Source organism: Vulpes vulpes, chromosome X (genome assembly GCF_048418805.1).
Source record: "Vulpes vulpes isolate BD-2025 chromosome X, VulVul3, whole genome shotgun sequence".
NCBI classification, from domain to species: domain Eukaryota; kingdom Metazoa; phylum Chordata; class Mammalia; order Carnivora; family Canidae; genus Vulpes; species Vulpes vulpes.
Genome location: NC_132796.1, coordinates 11,030,993 through 11,048,591, shown reverse-complemented (window position 1 = coordinate 11,048,591; position 17,599 = coordinate 11,030,993). Strand labels below are relative to the sequence as shown.

General features: G+C 39.3%; 1 protein-coding gene across 9 annotated transcripts in view; it reads right to left on the bottom strand.

The window, feature by feature from the left end:
- Positions 1 to 305: 305 nt before the first annotated feature.
- The window catches only part of GLRA2 (glycine receptor alpha 2), a 175,681-nt gene continuing 158,387 nt past the window's right edge, over positions 306 to 17,599 (bottom strand). For all 9 annotated transcript variants that reach the window (XM_025986699.2, XM_072743712.1, XM_072743714.1 and 6 more), the window contains one exon: positions 306 to 1,839. In XM_025986699.2, the coding sequence (XP_025842484.1) occupies positions 1,561 to 1,839 (279 nt within the window). In that variant the 3' untranslated portion in view covers positions 306 to 1,560. The remainder of the gene's footprint in view (positions 1,840 to 17,599) is intronic.

Here is a 17,599-nt window from a genome sequence, read left to right as displayed (position 1 = left end):
CATTTTGATGTTTCATGATTCCTCAGTGCTCTTGGAACTTTTTCAGAGCTTATTTGAGGTATCCAGTATTACATTTGGCCCACAGTGACTACCAGTAGTTCACATCCCCATTTCTGTTTCTACAATGAGAATAGTATTTTTTCTTTCTTCCTAGGGACATTATAAGCTACTATTCTATTAGGACATAACATAATAGATGTAAGTGCTCTAAGCTTATGAGAAAGACCAGAAACAAAAATCCAAGTTACCATTGTCATTTAAGTTACTTACATTGTAGTGCAAAAATGGAAAGACTCTTAGGAAAGTTCTGTGGCACACTTAGCTTTATTGAAATTGAACAAATATTTTTTAATAATCCCTTTTACAGCACATGTAAAATTTAATTTTTTCATTATATTTTTACAGGTTGTCTTTTATCTGAGTAAGCAAAAATACGTCTTTTTTTTTTTCTTACTTAAAACATGTAGCCAGGATTCAAACCACGTAGCTCTGGTACCAAAAAGGCAACGGGTTATGAAAATCACAGTACAATTTTAAAATTCTTTAAATTAGTTAAGGATATTTAAAACGATATTCACTTGATTGACAGTAGAAATCATGGGTCATTTGACATTAGGACTAGTAGTTACACCTACAATGAGAGCGGAAATGGAAAGTTCAAGCTAATATGAGCTACACCATTCAGGACACACCATCTCCATAAATACTGTGGCCGAGAGGTTGCAATGACTAAGTCACACTTGAGCAGTTAAAGTCACACGTAAATATAGCGAAAAAAATACAGTGTGCTGATTGGGATCTAAAACAAAATGGGCATTTATTTTTAAGAGGGTATACTATCAAATCAATTACACAACACACAATTTAAACCCTCAAATTACATTTAGGAAAGAAAAATAATATTAAATTGCACACCTACACGGACAGTAAAGTAGAAATCTGTTTTTTGTGGTTGGTGTTTATTTTTTGTTGTTGTTTTCTCAATAAGTAGAAATAATTTACGACCCACAAAAGGATTTCTCAGGTGAAACACTAATTACAGACATTGTAAAGAACGTAGCTCAGAGTACTTGTTTTAAAAACGAGGCAGCATTTTCCTGAAAAAGTTTGGTCCTTGACTCACTATAGGCTAGTCACTATGGTCAGATGGTAAGCATTTTCTGTGTGTGTGTGTGTGTGTGTGTGTGTGTGTGTGGTTTAAGCTAACTTTTCTGTACCAGAATTAGTCAAAACCAAACCAAACCAAAGACAAATAGCTTTCAAGAACTTGACCTTGCATATCATGTCTAATTAATACATCATCTGAAAGAACAATGCTAAAGACTATGAAGGGAATTATGCTCACATGATTCTGCAACACTTTAATTTTGTGCAAACATTTTCTTTCATTGCCCAGATAACTTATCTTTATTCATATAGGTGCCAGGAAACCTGCCCTCATGATCTTCCCGCCCCCCCTCCCCCAGCCTCCTCCTCTGTCAACATGATATAAAGACAATTTCACTGTGTATTTACAAGCACAACAGTTAGGCAAGAAAGTCCAGGGTCTGAAGGGCAGATCTATTTCTTGTGGACATCTTCATGCCGAATGATCTTGTATGTGATCCAGTAAAAGATGTTGAAAATGAGGAAGGCCAGTGGAAAGGCAGCTCGAGATATCGTGTCAATCCTTTTTGCCCGGTCCACAAACTTCTTCTTGATGGCATCTGCATCTTTTGGGGGTTGTGGGAGCGGGTTGGCAGGTGTGGCCTTGACAGCTGTTCCATCTTTCACTTGGAGGCAGTGACCCATCCCATAACCACTGAAATTAAAACGACTTTCACGAGTAACATCTTCTTCCTGGGAGAATAAAGACAGAGAAAGCACAGATTGGTTGTCAGTCAAATCAGATGGAAGATGCTTAAAATTCTTCAGAAGTAAAAGGATAAATCACAGTTAACTGGTAGTGTGGGAGGCTTTTGGAATGTGGAGTTCTCTTTCAAGTTCAACTCAATTATTCATGGAACAGATTCAGTTCATTAACTTTCAGGCTGAGAAATTAAGAGTAAGAATAACAACTCTGTGGTCATTTTAATTAACAAACAGAAATACATTATATTCAGCATGGACTTTCCCAAAATCTAGTTTATTATCCATAACTTTGAATGGACTGTTTTCTAAACCCTGATATTATACTTTACATCCTTATAGAAGACCGTTTGTTCATTCACTCACACATCATTCATTCATTCAAAATATCATTTACTGAATCCCTGCTGTGTACCTGGCCCTGAGCTAGGAACTTCTAATTTTGTGGCCCATTCACAGCCTAGTTCCTTCCATTAACATTGACTTCAATGTTAATGTTAAACCTAAGATTAACTCCCTAAATGTATACCTGTTTTCCTTCCAGTCCTCTAGTTCATCTCAGCTGTATATCAAAAATTAAACATTCACTATATGGTGTTGCATATTTCTACCACAGCTAATTTTCTTATGTCAATTTTTTTAGGCAATCTAGTTTTTTAATCAAGTGTTTTTTTAAAAAAGACTATTTATTTGAGAGAATGTGTGAATGAGAGAGAGAGAGAGAGAGAGAGGAGCAGAGAGATGGAGAAGCACACAGGTCAGCGGGAGCCCCATGCAGAACTCAATCCCAGGACCCCAGGACCATGACCTGAGCCAAAGACAGATACTTAACTGACTGAGCCACCCAGGCATCCTAATCAAGTGTTTTATTTTATTTCCAGTATTGTGAGCATACAGTGTTATATTAGTGTTAGGTGTACAATACAGTGATCCAACAATTCTCTACATTACTCATTGCTCATCACCTTCACCTGTTTCACCCATCCCCCTCAGCCACCTCCCCTCTGGTAACCATCAGTTTGTTCTCTATGGTTAAGTCTGTTTCTTGGTTTGTCTCTCTTTTTTCCCTTCACTCATTTGTTTTGTCTCTTAAATTCCACATGAGTCAAATTATATGTTATTTGTCTTCCTCTGACTTACTCACTTAGCATTATACTTTCTAGCTCCATCCATGTTGTTGCAATTGGCAAGAGTTCATTCTTTATTATGGCCAAGTAATATTCCATTGTGTGTGTGTGTGTCTGTATATATCACGTCTTCTTTATCCATTCATCTATCAATGGACACTTTAGTTGCTTCCATAACTTGGCTATTGTTAATAATGCTGCTATAAACATCAGCATGCATGTATTCCTTTGAATTAGTGTTTTTGTATTCTTTGGGTACATGCCTAGTAGTGTGATTGCTGGATCATATGGTAATTCTCTTTTTATCTTTTTGAGGAACCCCCATGCTGTTTTCTACAGTGACTGCACCACTTTGCATTCCAACCAACAGTACACAAGGGTTCCTTTTTCTCCACATACTCACCAACACTTGTTTTCTAGTGTTTTTAATATTGATTCTTTTGTTATTTATCTCTGCCATATTTAAACATGTGTCATCTTAACAATTGTCAATGATATTTTATGTTGATTGTTTCTATATGAATTAGTGAAAAGACTGAAAAACTGTTACCTCAGGGTAAAGTGCCAATAGCCTTAGTAGAGTTGGATGTATAGAATCTCAGCGTGTGATTAAGTCAAAAGGGTGGAGTTGAAAAGGTAAGATTGAAATGACCTGCTGAATAAAAATTTAGTCCTAGGGGCATCTGAGTGGCTCAGTTGGTTGAATGACCAACTCTTGGTTTTGACTCAGGTCATAATCTCATGGGTCGTGAGATGGAGCCCCATATCAAGCCTGGCTCAGCGTGGAGTTGGCTTGAGATTCTTTGATTCTGCCCTTTCCCCCCACTCACTTGTGCTCTCACTTTGTTTCTCTCTCTCTCTTTATCTCTCTCAAATAAATAATAAAAATTAAAATTTAGTTCTAAATAGTCATTGATTAAATCTTCTTTTGAGATGAGTTCACTGCCCTCCACAATACTGTTCAACCCCTGTGAGTCGTGAAAGACACTGCAGTCTATTTTGCCAAATAATAACAATGTTTATATTTCCCGAAACACAAGAAAACATGGTATGAATTTTATTTCATCAATGTTTATTGCACATCAGTTGTGCTTTCAACCACATGTAAAAGATAAAGTGAATGAAATACTTTTAACATAATATGAATGAGAGCCCAACTGTAATCCAAATGGTATAACAAGGACAAATTTATGTCAAGAAAATCAGGTAAAAGCTCTTATAATAAAGTAACTGTAAAACTACTCCTTATAAAATCATCTCCCCAGTACTTTTATTTATATGGGATTGCTCTTTTTTTTAAGATTTTACTTATTTATTTGACAGAGAGAGAGAGAGAGAGAGAGAGTGCACAAGCATTGTGAGTGGCAGGCAGAGGGAAAGGGAGAAGTAGGATCCCTGCAGAGCAAAGAGCCTGATGCGGGGCTCAGTCCCAAGACCCTGGGGATCATGACCTGAGCTGGAGGCAGACGCTTAACTGACTGAGCCACCCAGGCACTCTGTATGGGATCGTTCTACACAAGTTGGTTCAGGACACTCTGTCTCATTCCTTAAAAAAATGTAGTAAAGAATTTTTCATGCAACAATGAATTATTGAGTGTTGAGTCTATGGCAGGCATTTTGCTAGGTACTCAGAAACAGTTGATGAAGTTGGACAAGAGCCCTACTTGCACGGAGCTTTCAGAACCTAGTGTAAGTGTTCAACTTAAAAACATTATCATAAAAAAAAAAACATTATCATATCAGGAAGCTGGCTAAGAAAACCCAGCCTGGCATTAGAATGCTTTCATGTGTCCAGCTATATAAACTCAATAAGGGAGACTTTAATTGGACTCAGATTCTAATATTGAATCTGTTTTCTTTGCCTTGAAATATGAATGATATATTTCATAGATGTAAAAGTTTTAAATAAGTGAAGTATTTAAAAATGTAGAATAAAGAGATGTATTAATCATTATAGTGTTATCAGATGACTTATTCAGTACTTAGCAAGAAAGGAAGCACACAGGTCATTAGGGGGAGGGGATTTGTGAGTCACATGGGGTATAGGCTGTCTTGGACTTTCTATTACTAACTGGTAATTAGATCTCAACTACTGAGTGAGAGAAGTAAGAAACAGTGCCAGTTGATTTAGTAAACAGAGATACAGACTAGGAATTTGGATATTTGGGTTCTAGGTCAGGCTCCAAGGGCTGGAAGCTATGTTGATTTTAAGCAAGCTATTTATTCTTTAATGACCTCAGGAGGGCACCTGGGTGGCTCAGTCAGTTAAGCATCTGACTCTTGAGCTCAGCTCAGGTCTCCTCTTAGGGTTGTAAGTTCAAGCTCCAATGTTGGGCTCTACACTGGGCATGGAGCGTACCTAAAAAGAAATAAATGAATTAATTAAATAAAGGCCTCATGGACCTCATACCAAAAATGTCAAGGCTGGATTAGATCTGTGGGTCTCAGCTTTGACTGTTGGGGAACCTTTACAAATATATGCATGCCTGCCTCCTCTCCTAATCCCTTCCAGACCAAATGGATTAGAATCTCTAGGGAGATTTAAAATCCAGTGACTCTAATGCAGAAGGTTGGAAACCAATGGCCTAGACAAGCTCTAAGGTCCAGCTCTAAAATGCTGAACCTGTTCTATATTATTAAGTCTAAAATTACTTTTTGAATGGAAACTATTCCTCAAAGTCCATTTCTCCTTATCTGCCTAAATTTACTCTGCTGTTTTTCCTTTCCATATCCGTAGAATCTTGCAAATTGCTGTCCTCACCTCTATAAACATTTAGAAACTCATGATTAAGCATATAGTTCACTGCCTGAATGATATAAGATTCTTTTTAAATTCCTGGATCCCTGAAGAAATAGAAAAGGTAGTTAGCTAGTAACCTGCTTTAACACGTAGAACAAAAGGAAACCTAAATAGCCACATCCATTTTTTTTAGACTGACTCATTCATTTAATTTCTATAGTCTTTCCTCACATACTGTGAATGGATAGCCAAAGAGATGAACTCATTCAATTAAGTACCAGAGCTAGAGTAGAACGATGCCAGGTTAGGTTATCATTACATTGTGCATTGCCTGACAAACTGTGGGTGCTTAATAAACGTTTGCTGAGTAATGAAGAAAAGGGAACTTTAAGAGAGTTTTTTTTCTATTCTTGAAAATACTTTCCTCATTCATTCAACAGCACTTCAAATTATGCTTCTGAGCATAGTTACAGCTAATTAAATCCATTCTTTAAAATTCTCCACCACAAAAATAAATTTGTCGTAGGTAGAAATTATCCATTAAATTTTTCACATGCAGGAGATACGAATGCTAGTTTAAGGGAGGGTCTTCTTATTTACCCTTATGACTCATTCAATGCATTTTAAATATAGAACCTTAAATTATCCACATCAAAGGGTATGGTTTTGATTCAGAAAACATAATTGCAACCAATTTTGAATTTTTGTGTTATAATGAATGACTAATTGCCTTTATAGCAGGTTCAGAATAAAATGTTATGGTAATATGGCAAGATTCCTATATGAGGGTAAAATGGAGATGAGTTTGAGTCATGGATAAGCTGAAGCTAAAATAAAGAACAATCTGTAGGCACAGCCTAGTTGAACATATTAAGAAGGAAAATCAGATCTTCCCAGTAAGGAAGGAATTTTAGGCATATATTCTCCACTTCTTCTAATTCTCTGGGAAACCAGTTAGTTATGTATTGCTGCTGACCCACCCCATCTTCAGTAACTTTGAACAGTGAGTACTTCTAGTTCCCTCTGTTTTATTATTCACTGATTAAATTTACACGGAAAATGAATCATCCAAACATTCAATACACTCAATTTCTGTATCCCACTTTGAGAAAATCTCCTTAAATCCTGTCTTGCCATATGAAGCACTGTCATGGCACTATGCAATTCATTTGCGTTTGTTGTTTTCTTTAACTCATGCCTCAGTTTTACTTATTGTAAAATTTACTCATCCCTGTGTTTGGAATAACTCTTGTCTGGATGTGATATCGAACCTAAAGCTCATCAGAATTACATTATAGTGAATTGTTTGTCATAAGCAAATGATTTTGGTATAATTAAAGCACATCATGCTTATAAAATGAAAGATTTTCAGGGAGCCCATAGTTCTAATTTTTCTTTTATGCCCTAGAAAGGAGGAAAGAAAAGGATTCCTTAAAAAACTGGTATAGGGAAAAATACTTTCCATCACATTTGTCAACCAGATTCTTTCATTGGGTTGAGTCTCTCTTATGTTGGAACAGGAAATTCCTCAGTTGTAACTCTTGGGTATAGGGAGCCTCAATTAGTGCAAGGATATAATGGAGTCTCTGGCCATCCTTAGGAAACAATGTAAGTCCATGATGGGGACGGGGAGCAGTTGGTTAAGTGATTGACTCCTGATTTCAGCTCAGGTCATGTTCTCAGGGTCATGAGATTGAGCCCTGTGCCTGGGTCCACACTGGGCACAGAGCCTGCTTAAGAGTCCCTCTCTCTCTCTCTCTGTCCCCTGCTCCTCCCACCCCTTAAAAAAAGGGGAGAGAAATACTGTGAGTCCAATGTGAGTTTTCACTAAAAAAAAAAGTTCCCTGATCAAATGAAGGCTATATAATGTTTAAATGTAAGGCCTTCTGATTTCTGTCACCTGGTCTTGGGGGAAAGGATGGCTTGAGAAATTCTCAATTCTTGTGGCCTCAGTTTCTTCCTTCATGTCACAGAGACTTGGGGATCGATATGAACAATACACAGGTATCATTTACTGATTATAAATATGTACTAAGCATTTAAAACTACAGTCAGTCCTATCACCAAACTGACCATGGAAATCACATGCTTTCATGGAAAATTTTGACTGAGAGAAGCTATGTGGCTTTCCAAAGTTATACCACTGATAAATGTTGAAGATGAGATTCAAATTCAGGTCTGTTGGATCCCCAAACTGTCTGATTCCAAAGACTCTGAGTCTGTGAATTTTATGAATTTTTCCCTATCAAACCCCAAATAGCTTCACTAAAGATTGTGGCTGAAGAATCTGACTGAACTTTGTTGAACAACAAATTTAAAGTAAAAGTAAAGTAAACTAAATATAAACCCTTTGTTGTTTAATGACCTATGGGAAAATGAATTAAAACTGTCAGTGTCATTCTGGGAAGATAGTAAATAAAAGGTTTTCCAAAAGAAAAGTTTATCACTGGAGCATCTCTTTCTCAGTGGAGTATATCATTCATCTTAATTTTTGCACAAGGAACTTCTGGTATTCATTTCTTGAGCACTTGCTATTCGTGTATTCATATTTCTACCAAACTAAGGGCCTGTTATATGCCAGGTATGAGGTAGGGATGCAGCAGTACACAAGAAGACAAAGTTTCTGCTTTTTGGAGTTAACATTCTATTGGGGAAAACAGACAGTAACAAGTAAAGAAACTATGCACCCACACACCCAATCACCTACTTCTACATATACCCATATATATGCATATGTGTTTACATACACACACGTTACTTCCATACACTCACACACATGCACACACAAATAATGATGACTGCTTTGAAGAAAAACAATCAAGATAAGAGACTTTAGAGAGATGAATGGCAGAGAAATGGGTGTTTTAGATTGAACAGTGAGAAAGAAAATGCCTAGGGAGATGTCAGGCACTGTGCCATTTGCGAGGGATCCGGTGGTAAGCAAAACATCAAATTCTCGCCTTCAGGGAATTCACAATCCTGAGATGAAGACAAATGTAAATTAAAATAATCACAGGAATACATAATTGCTCTGGAGGAAAGTTCTAGGGTGCCATGTGAGCTTATTAATGGGGTTCCTGGTCTCATCTGGCAGATAGGAGAAGTTTTTCCCTGAGGAAGTGATATTTTGTTAAAGACTTGAAAAATCAAAAGAATTAAAGTGGTGAAGGCAGAGTTATGAGATGTCTGAGATGGAGGGTCTGCTGTGGGATGGATCCTAGAATGCAGGTGCAAAGTGGGGTAAGACAAGGTTTCACAAGTGACCAGGCCAGGGGCTGGATCATATAGGGCTTTGCAAACCATGCTGCCTATTTGGAGCTTTTATTTTCAGAACCATAGGAAGCAAAAGATGAGTAAGACTTTGGCTTTTTTTGGTGGGGGTTGGGGAGAATAGAGACTAATACAAGACAAACCCTTGAGACATTTACAAAGGTTTATTGGTGGTCAGATGCGCCTAAAGTCTCCAGAATTGAAGGTATTCGTGCTAATATAGCTGAGATGTACAAGGCAATGTGCAAATCATCTATGATTGCCCTCATCTGGAAAAGACTCTAGCTACCTGTTGGTTTTTAGAATAAATTCTCAATTTTCCTCCTTATTATTTTAAAAATTTTGCTTTCCAATTATATTAAAGAATGGATAGTCAGGAACTTTGGATTTTGATAGCTGATTTCCATTATTGTCTTCATTCACTGGAGGGTGAGCTCCTAAGAGTGTGCTAAAGTCATCTCTGTAGCTCTATTCCCTGACAATGCTAGTCCTGTAACAGTTATTCAATAACTGTGCTTGCTATGATCCTCTTGATTCTGAGTAAAGTCTCCGAAAGGATATGCTCCCTGGGGGAGAGAAGGAGTTAGTGATCTCCTTTAGCTGATCTCCCTCTCTTTGCCAATTGCAATCCTTTCTGCAGCCTCTGGATCAATATTCCTCAAAGAACTTTCATCCCTATCCCTCTTACTACACATGATAGCCTTGATATGTAGAGGAGCAGAGGAAAACACTGGAACCGAATCTCAAAGACTTTGGTTGAATTCACATCTTTACTATCTCCTAAATTTGTGGGTTTAGGAGAGTCCCTCAGATTTTCTTCTCTCCCATTTCCTCATTTTTAAAATAAGGAAATTAGTCTTTTAGCCATGTTCTGAGTTTGAATAGAGGACTATAAAGCTGCCTAGTATGTTGCCTTAAGACTAATCTCTAGTTGGTTGATATGTTCAAGAGTTTTCTTCCCAACCAGACACTAGAGAACATGTAAATAAGAGTCTTAATGTCTTCTCCCTGCCTCTTGCCCTGATAGCTTCTGCTAGGGTTGGCTTCATGGGCATGCATATTTTGCAGTCACGCTGGGTCCAGAAGGTCCCTAAACTTGGTTTCATGCCTTGCTATAGGCATCTTAAAATTCATATTTTTGAAAAAGGACCCCACATTTTCATTTTGCACCAGGCCCCACAAATTTTGAAGCCAGCCCTGTTTTCTGCTATATTGGGGCTAAGGGAATGCCAATGGCCCACTGCTTCTATTCTCAGACTTAATAGTTTTCAATAGTTTCATCTCCTTAATGACTACTCCCAGGCTCCTTTGTGTGACATTCAAGGTCCCCTATGTTCTACCTTATACCTATCCTCTCATGAGGTTCCATGATCTGTGATTTTAGTTGCTGGTTCCCTTTGCATAGAATACCCCTCACCTCTCTTCACATGGTGAGCTCCTGCATATCCTTCAAGACTCTACTCTGCCATTATCCCATTCAGGATCCCTGAGCCTGGGCCATGGGTTTCTCCTCAGTAGCACTGGATACATGCCTCCATAACAACCTGCTGCATCATATTAACTGTTTTCATGTCAGCCTCCTTGATGACATTCAAGTATAGGGACCCAGTTCCTCATATCTTGATAGCCCCAGTACCCAGAACAATACTTGGCTGAACCTTCGTATGTTGAATATATATAAAGGAAATACTTCTTAAATCGTAGAAAAAAGTCTATTGTAATATTAAGAAATGCTTTTCTGGCTTATTTATCATGTGGCGTATTTCTGCACATTAAATTGACATAAAATTAGGGCAAATTTAAACTTAACAATGCCACTCAAGCACTGAGGTGTTTATGGTCTATTTTGAAACACTGTCCAAATTTTTGGTCCACTGTTAAGCTAGTGAGCAGCCCAGAGAGTGTGAAAATACATAAATTTAGATCAAACTCATTAACAGTCTTAGCAAACAATGTACACTCATTTGCAAAGAAAATAAATGGCATAGACAAATATGCCAGACTACAAAGAAACATTTTTCCATTTATGCATCTATTTGCAAGTCAAAATAATCATGCTAGGTAAATGAAAAGACAGTACATATTAGATATATGCAAATATTTTACCAAATAAATTAGACCTTATCAGTTATTACCCATAGCAAAGACTACAGACTATTTGCATAACATTAAGGGTATCTGAGGTCATATGCCGTCCATTTGGGTTTGGTGAACAGAATAAAATTCCTGTAAATCTATGGTCATCACCAAACATTGGTTTTATGTCATCAAATTCTAATTAATGGAACATTTTCTTCACAAATCTCTTAAAACAAATGAATGTGTGCCCTGTGGTGCTGTACATCACTTAGCTATCATTACACAAAACCTCCTTCATTGTCTGGGTCACATATTATTTTTGTGTCTCCATATGAAAATAAAAGCCCACAGGGCCTCTTATGCAGGACAAAGCTCACCTCTACTAATGGGGAGAAATTTGTGGGCAAGGAAGTACAGACAGGATTCAGTTGTGGTATGAGCTGGATTCTAGAGCTGAGCCTGCCACAGCCTATGAATGCTTTGCAGGAGTTTGGACACATGGAAGGTGTTGGGCTAAGACTCCTAGTTATCTACTAAAACCCATCTTTCTCTCTTCTTCCAGTGGTGGGTTTTCCTTTAGCACAGAGTTTTTTTTTTTTTTTAAACTGTAGCACTATCAACATTTAGAACCAGGTAATTATTTGTTATAGGGAACTGCATTGTGTGTTTTAGGATATTTAGCAGCATCCCTGGCTGCTACCCACCAGATGGAAGTAGCACCCTTCCTTCCAAGTTGTGGTAATGAAAAAGTGTCTCCAGACATTGCCAGACATTACAAAATCACCCTCACTTAAGAGGCTCTGTTTTGGCTGGTCACACATGTGCACATGGGGAGACTGCATTTTCTGGCCTTCCTTGCACCTGTGTGGGGCTGTGTAATAACACACTGAGTACCAGTAAGTCCAGTCAGCCCCATCTCCAAACCAGAATGTAGTCACTTTGGACTACCCTCAATGGTGCATGCTGGTCTGAGCCACCCAATGGTGGCTCATCAGAATCATTCCCCTAGAATTACTCTAATAGTCTTCTACCTGGTGCCCTGACTTCTACACCCTCCCTCCCAACAATAATGTTTATTCTCAATACCCCAACTCAAGGGATCCTGTTACAATGTGTCAAGTCAGATCTTCATCAATTGAAAACTCTCCAGTGGCTCTCACCGCACTCAGTAAAAGGCAAGCCCTGGCAGTGTTCCCTTTACCCCTCACATCTTAACTCCTACTGCTCTCCTTCCAGCCCAGGTGTCAACACACCTTTTCTGTGAAGAGCCAGATAGTAAATATCTTAGACATAGTGGGCCATGTAGTCTCTGAAGTATATGTCCTTTCAATGTATATTTGAATCTAATTTTCTAAAGTGAAATATAGACTTCACTCTGGACCACACCTCACCTACAGAACCATGTTTTTAATGGGCTGTCAGTTAGTATTTAAAAGAAATTGTTTGACTTTTGGCTCAATATCTATAAAGCAGAAATGTTTCAGTTCGTGTCAGCTGTAGTCCTAAAGAGTAGTTTAGAAGTCGATAATATGCTTGTGATGCTTTGATTCCTCAAGAGCAAAGCGATGCCTTGTGTCTGGAATTTCTTTCCTAGTAATCTCTGTCAATTCTGGTCTAGTGAGAATGCTCGGAAGACACCCGAAATTCTAGGAAGCATGAAGGGGAACATCTTCCATCTGGAGTCTGAGCTGTTCGATTATTAATATAGTTTGCCATCTGCTCAGGGTACAAACAAAGTGAACATTGAGGCTGTCTACAGAGCGCAGACTGAAGGGGACGGGTGATCAGAGGACGAGCTGTCTGCCAAATGAAAAACAAGAACAAGGGTAGCAACAGAATCCCATTTACTTGTTTTCTAACTTGGAGGATCATGACTGCCAAATTCTCTGGACCATTATCTGTTCCTGTGTGTGTGTGTGTGTGTGTGTGTGCGCGCGCGTGCACGCACATACACAATTGGTGTCAAAAAGTGACTTAGGATATCTGTTGTTAGAATTAGCTGTTGTTTACATGGCACTGCCATTCCTGTAGAAGAGTCTGCCCTAAGACTGGGAGAAACTACACTTCCCAAAGTCCCCTTCTTGACTGTGAAAGGAAGGTTTGTCAGTGAAAGGAATTTGAGAGATTTCAAAGGTGGAAGGGAGGCAGAGGCTGTTATTTTTGGGAGTCGGTGGATGTCAGATGAGGCTACTTTGTTAGACATTAGTGGAATTCCAGATCTTTCTGTGGGCTCCCATGTTATGATCTCACTTTCCAGGCTGGGTATGGTAGCTTCTCAGATTTCCCTATGAACACCGCTTTTGCGCCCAGAGCTTCAGATTAAAGTCATCTCTTCTGACTATAGCCTTCTAGACCTTCATCTCTATAGTTACTCTCATATTCATATAAACCGTGATTTCTATATTAAACCCCTTATTCTGGTAGTATGCTTAGTGTCTCTGTTTTCCTAACTAAACCCAGACAGATATAGATAATACAGGTACTCCAGGTTTATAAGTACAAAACACCATTTTAATGCAAGTTACTATGGTTTTATTCAATTAAGACTTATTAAGCATCATAATGTCCCAAACATTGAAAAGAAATAAGGATGAAAAAGACAGAGTCCTGCCCTTGAAGTCAGTGTGGGGCTGGGAGAGAGGGCTTAGAACATGTAGACCAGTGGTTCTCAACCTAGGGAGATTTTACCCACCAGGAGATATCAGCAATGTCAGAAGACATTTTGGGTTGTTCTAATGGGGAAGATGGTGCTAGTGGGTAGGGGCCAGGTTACTGCTAAACATCCACAGGACACTCCACCACAGCAAGGCATGAATTATCTAGCTTGAAATCTTAGTAGTGCTGAGGTTGGGAAACACTGACACAGACCAGGGATTCCAATACAATGTGATATGTGCTATGGTAAAGGAATGGATGGACCAATAGGATACTTTGGAAGGGCTAATGTTAGGCTGGGGTAACTAGAGAAGAGTTAGATGACATTGCATTCTTCCTCTAGTAGCAGCCTGAAATGCACTACCTCTGGAAGATACACACAACTTACAGATACATTACAAACAAGTGTGCCATTTTAGGAGGCAACCTCATTTCCTTAACTGAGCCTACTTTTTTAGGGCAACTACACAGCAACTCAAAGGCACTGGTCTGTGCCTTTTGGCTAGGAGTTAGTATTTTTTAATATTCCTGTATTTTAATCAGGGAGGATTTGTTACAAAGGACAGTAACCTGCTTCATAGTTGCTTACATAAATGGGGAATTTCTCCAAGAAATGACTATAACAAATATTGTAAGAAAATCTCATGAGTCTTCAAGGATCTAGAAGTGCCCTGTAAAGGAAAGAAACCTGGGTTCTGAATCCAGAACTCCTGGTTTCAAACCTTGGCCCTGCCCCTAACCAATGTGGGAGCTGGGTAAGTCACTCAGTCCTCTGTGTGCCTCAGTCTCCTCTGCAGTAAAAGAGAGATAATGACAACCTCCTTTAGGGTTTTTGAAAGGATTCAGTGAGATAATGCACATTAAGGGCTTATAATGGTGCCTGGCACATAATATATATTCAATAACTGTTAATAATGATGAGGATATTGATGATGGTGTGAGCAGGGCTCCCCAGCCCAGGAACTCCAGTGAGCAAGTCAGGAAATGAGATTATTCTCCAACTCTCATGGCCATTATTCTCTCCCATTTCTGCTTTTCTCTTTTCAGCTTCCTTTACTTATGTATGTTCCAACTGGGCCTACCCAGCTTCAACCCTATGGGGACCTTTTCAATTCAAGTCCTTGCTATCATCTATCATCTAATTAGAGTACTCTTCACTCAAATTTTTGAAAGAGAGAATTTCATGGATATCCCAACCTATGGACTGTTGTGTTTGGGTCAATGGATAGGAAAAGGGGTAAGAGAGACAAACAGGATAGCCTGAGGGCAGGGTATGGCACAGGAGTGCTGAATGTCCCTGAAGCCACACCACTTGAGGAACCACAGAAGGAGCAAGAGAGGCTGGCCTTGGAAACAGATAAACCTGGCTCATATGATAGGTGTTTTCAAAAGAGTGAAGAGCAAATGTATTAATGGCTCCCAGGTTGCTAATCCAAAACAATTGGTTGACATTACAGGAAGACGGAAGTCAACTCACCATGAGGAAGAACTTTTAATACCTCTGACTGGACATGGAGCACAACACCTTGGAAGGTAGTGAATTCCTTGTTGCTAGAGATGTTCAAGCATTTAAAAATTTGTTGGAGATGTTAGGTATTGATGTAACATGTTGGTTAAGCAACTGGATGACTATTTCTGTACCTACGAATTGTGATTGTCTCTGATCATGTATGAAAATTGCTAAGGTAAGAAGTCTAGGAGGGCAAAACACATCGAAGGTGCTGATCCAGGTGCAGAAAAGATGTATTCAATAAGCTGTGCCCTGCTATGACCCTGCTTGACCTCCTGGAAGTTTCTAGTTATTCTGATCCCATTTTGAGAAACCCTGCTCTAATATAATCAGCCCAACAGGAACAGTTTGGTTTGGGTGTCTTTTCTCTTTCAGTTATCTCTGACTTGCAAAATATTTTATTTCACTATTTCTAAGGGTTTCATTTAAGCAGCAAGTCCCTTGCTACTGTTATAATTTTGAAGAATAGAATATATAAAATATAGAATGTAGAATAATAAAACCCCCCAAATAGTAACATATAACCTCACGTTATATAAAGAATTAGGCCCTGAATGGATATTATTTTTGGAGGTCAACACATCATATTCGTGGAGTCCTATCTTTATTCAGTTTTGAAGTTCAGAGGCCACAAGCAATAATATCAACCTTTGAAGTAGCCATCTCTTCTCTTCCCTCCCACTGCTCAATGTCTGCTGAAAGGAGCTCAGAGGGAGAGGAGGCAATGCTGTGGGCTGTCGGGATCTGGTGAGCTGGCTGCTGCTGCAGGGAGCTCAGTAAAACTCAAGAACTGAGAACTCAATAGGACTGGATCTCTGGTTTTGTCCTGGATCCCTCCCTCTCAACTGTGAAGAGACAGGTTAATGCCATGATGGGATCACCCAGGTGTGACCTGGAGAAGCATTAGGAGGCTTTGGCAGAGGGGCAGTGAGGCATCACCTGAGGAGACATCTGTGGGCCATCACTTCATCTTCCACAGCTGCAGAGCAAACACATTTTCTGCAGGTGAACAACTATAAACCTGCTTTCTCTAGCCAATCATTATTTCCTTCTGAATCTGATCCCAGTAAGCTAGGTCTTCTCAAATGAATATGGACTGTAGGCTCTGTTTTAAAATTAGCACTTACTGAAGCATATGGGCACCGTAAACCATCAGGAGGCACTTTTGTAGGGCCTCTCCCAAGGATATTCAAAGTAGCGAAGTGCACCAGAAACTCAATCTATGCTCCATTATTCTGGATTATTATTTAGTTTTGCAGATCATCTGTGCCCTAGCTCTCTTCTACCTTCCCTGCAACCATTGGTTCACTAGCACTTTGATTAGCTTTTTGCAAGCAACTCTTGCAAAGAAGAAAAAAATAAAGAAAATGGAAAATAATAGATAAAATGAGGGCTCCCCCCCCCCCAGAGTATCTGTAGCACATTTCCAAGATCTCCCCTTCTCTGCGTCATTACTATGGTTACCAGATTTAAGATTTCAGACAGAAACTTGTCTGTAGGCCCAAAGGGAAGATTGATTGCAGTAAACACAGAAGACAGAGACCGGGCACAATTTGAAAATAATACCGCTCTCTGTTGATCTGTTAACCAGTTGAGTTTCTGGTTAATAAAATATATGAAGGTACATAGCACAGGACTTGGCATCTAATGGGGAATCTGCCTCCTTTTCCTTTTCAATGATGTCAGTGCAACAGTCACAATCAAAGGCAAAGAGTAAACCTGATGGATTATAAGAAGATATTTTCATAGAAAATAGACAAGTTCTGGGCAGGTGCCTTTTCTCCTTTCTGTTTGTGCCTCCTCATACGGCCGATATCACTCCCCACTGAGGGTGACACAGCTCTTACATGGCAGGCACAGGTTACTTTCTGCATGATGAGCGCACAGAGCCACAGGTATCGCAGCCCTCAGGTAGGGTTTGGACACGCACTGGTAAGACTACAGCAAGCGGCTCAGGGAGTTTGGGGGAGGTGCAATAGTTACTGCAAGGGCCACCTCCTGTCCCTGCCATCTAGCAACCACATAAGGACCCCTGCTACTGATTCCTAAGTGTATTTGTGAAGGTTCAGACCAGAGAAGCTCTGGCGAACTCATCTGCTTGGCCTGATACAGGCGGAAAGCACTTTATGTCGTGACCCAAAGCTGGAAACATATTTTTCATTGCCAGCCAGGATACACAAATACGCACTCCTACATACATTAATATGTCTAACAGAAACAAAAGTTTCACAAAGTGGCACTTTCCCAAAACAGGGTACACTCTGATATTTTCTCATTTTCCCACGTAATTTGTATTTTTCAAAAGAGCTGGTGTTAAGCCACTGAACTGTTACAAGTCAGTCATACCCCAGGGTTTGAAAAGTAACGTGT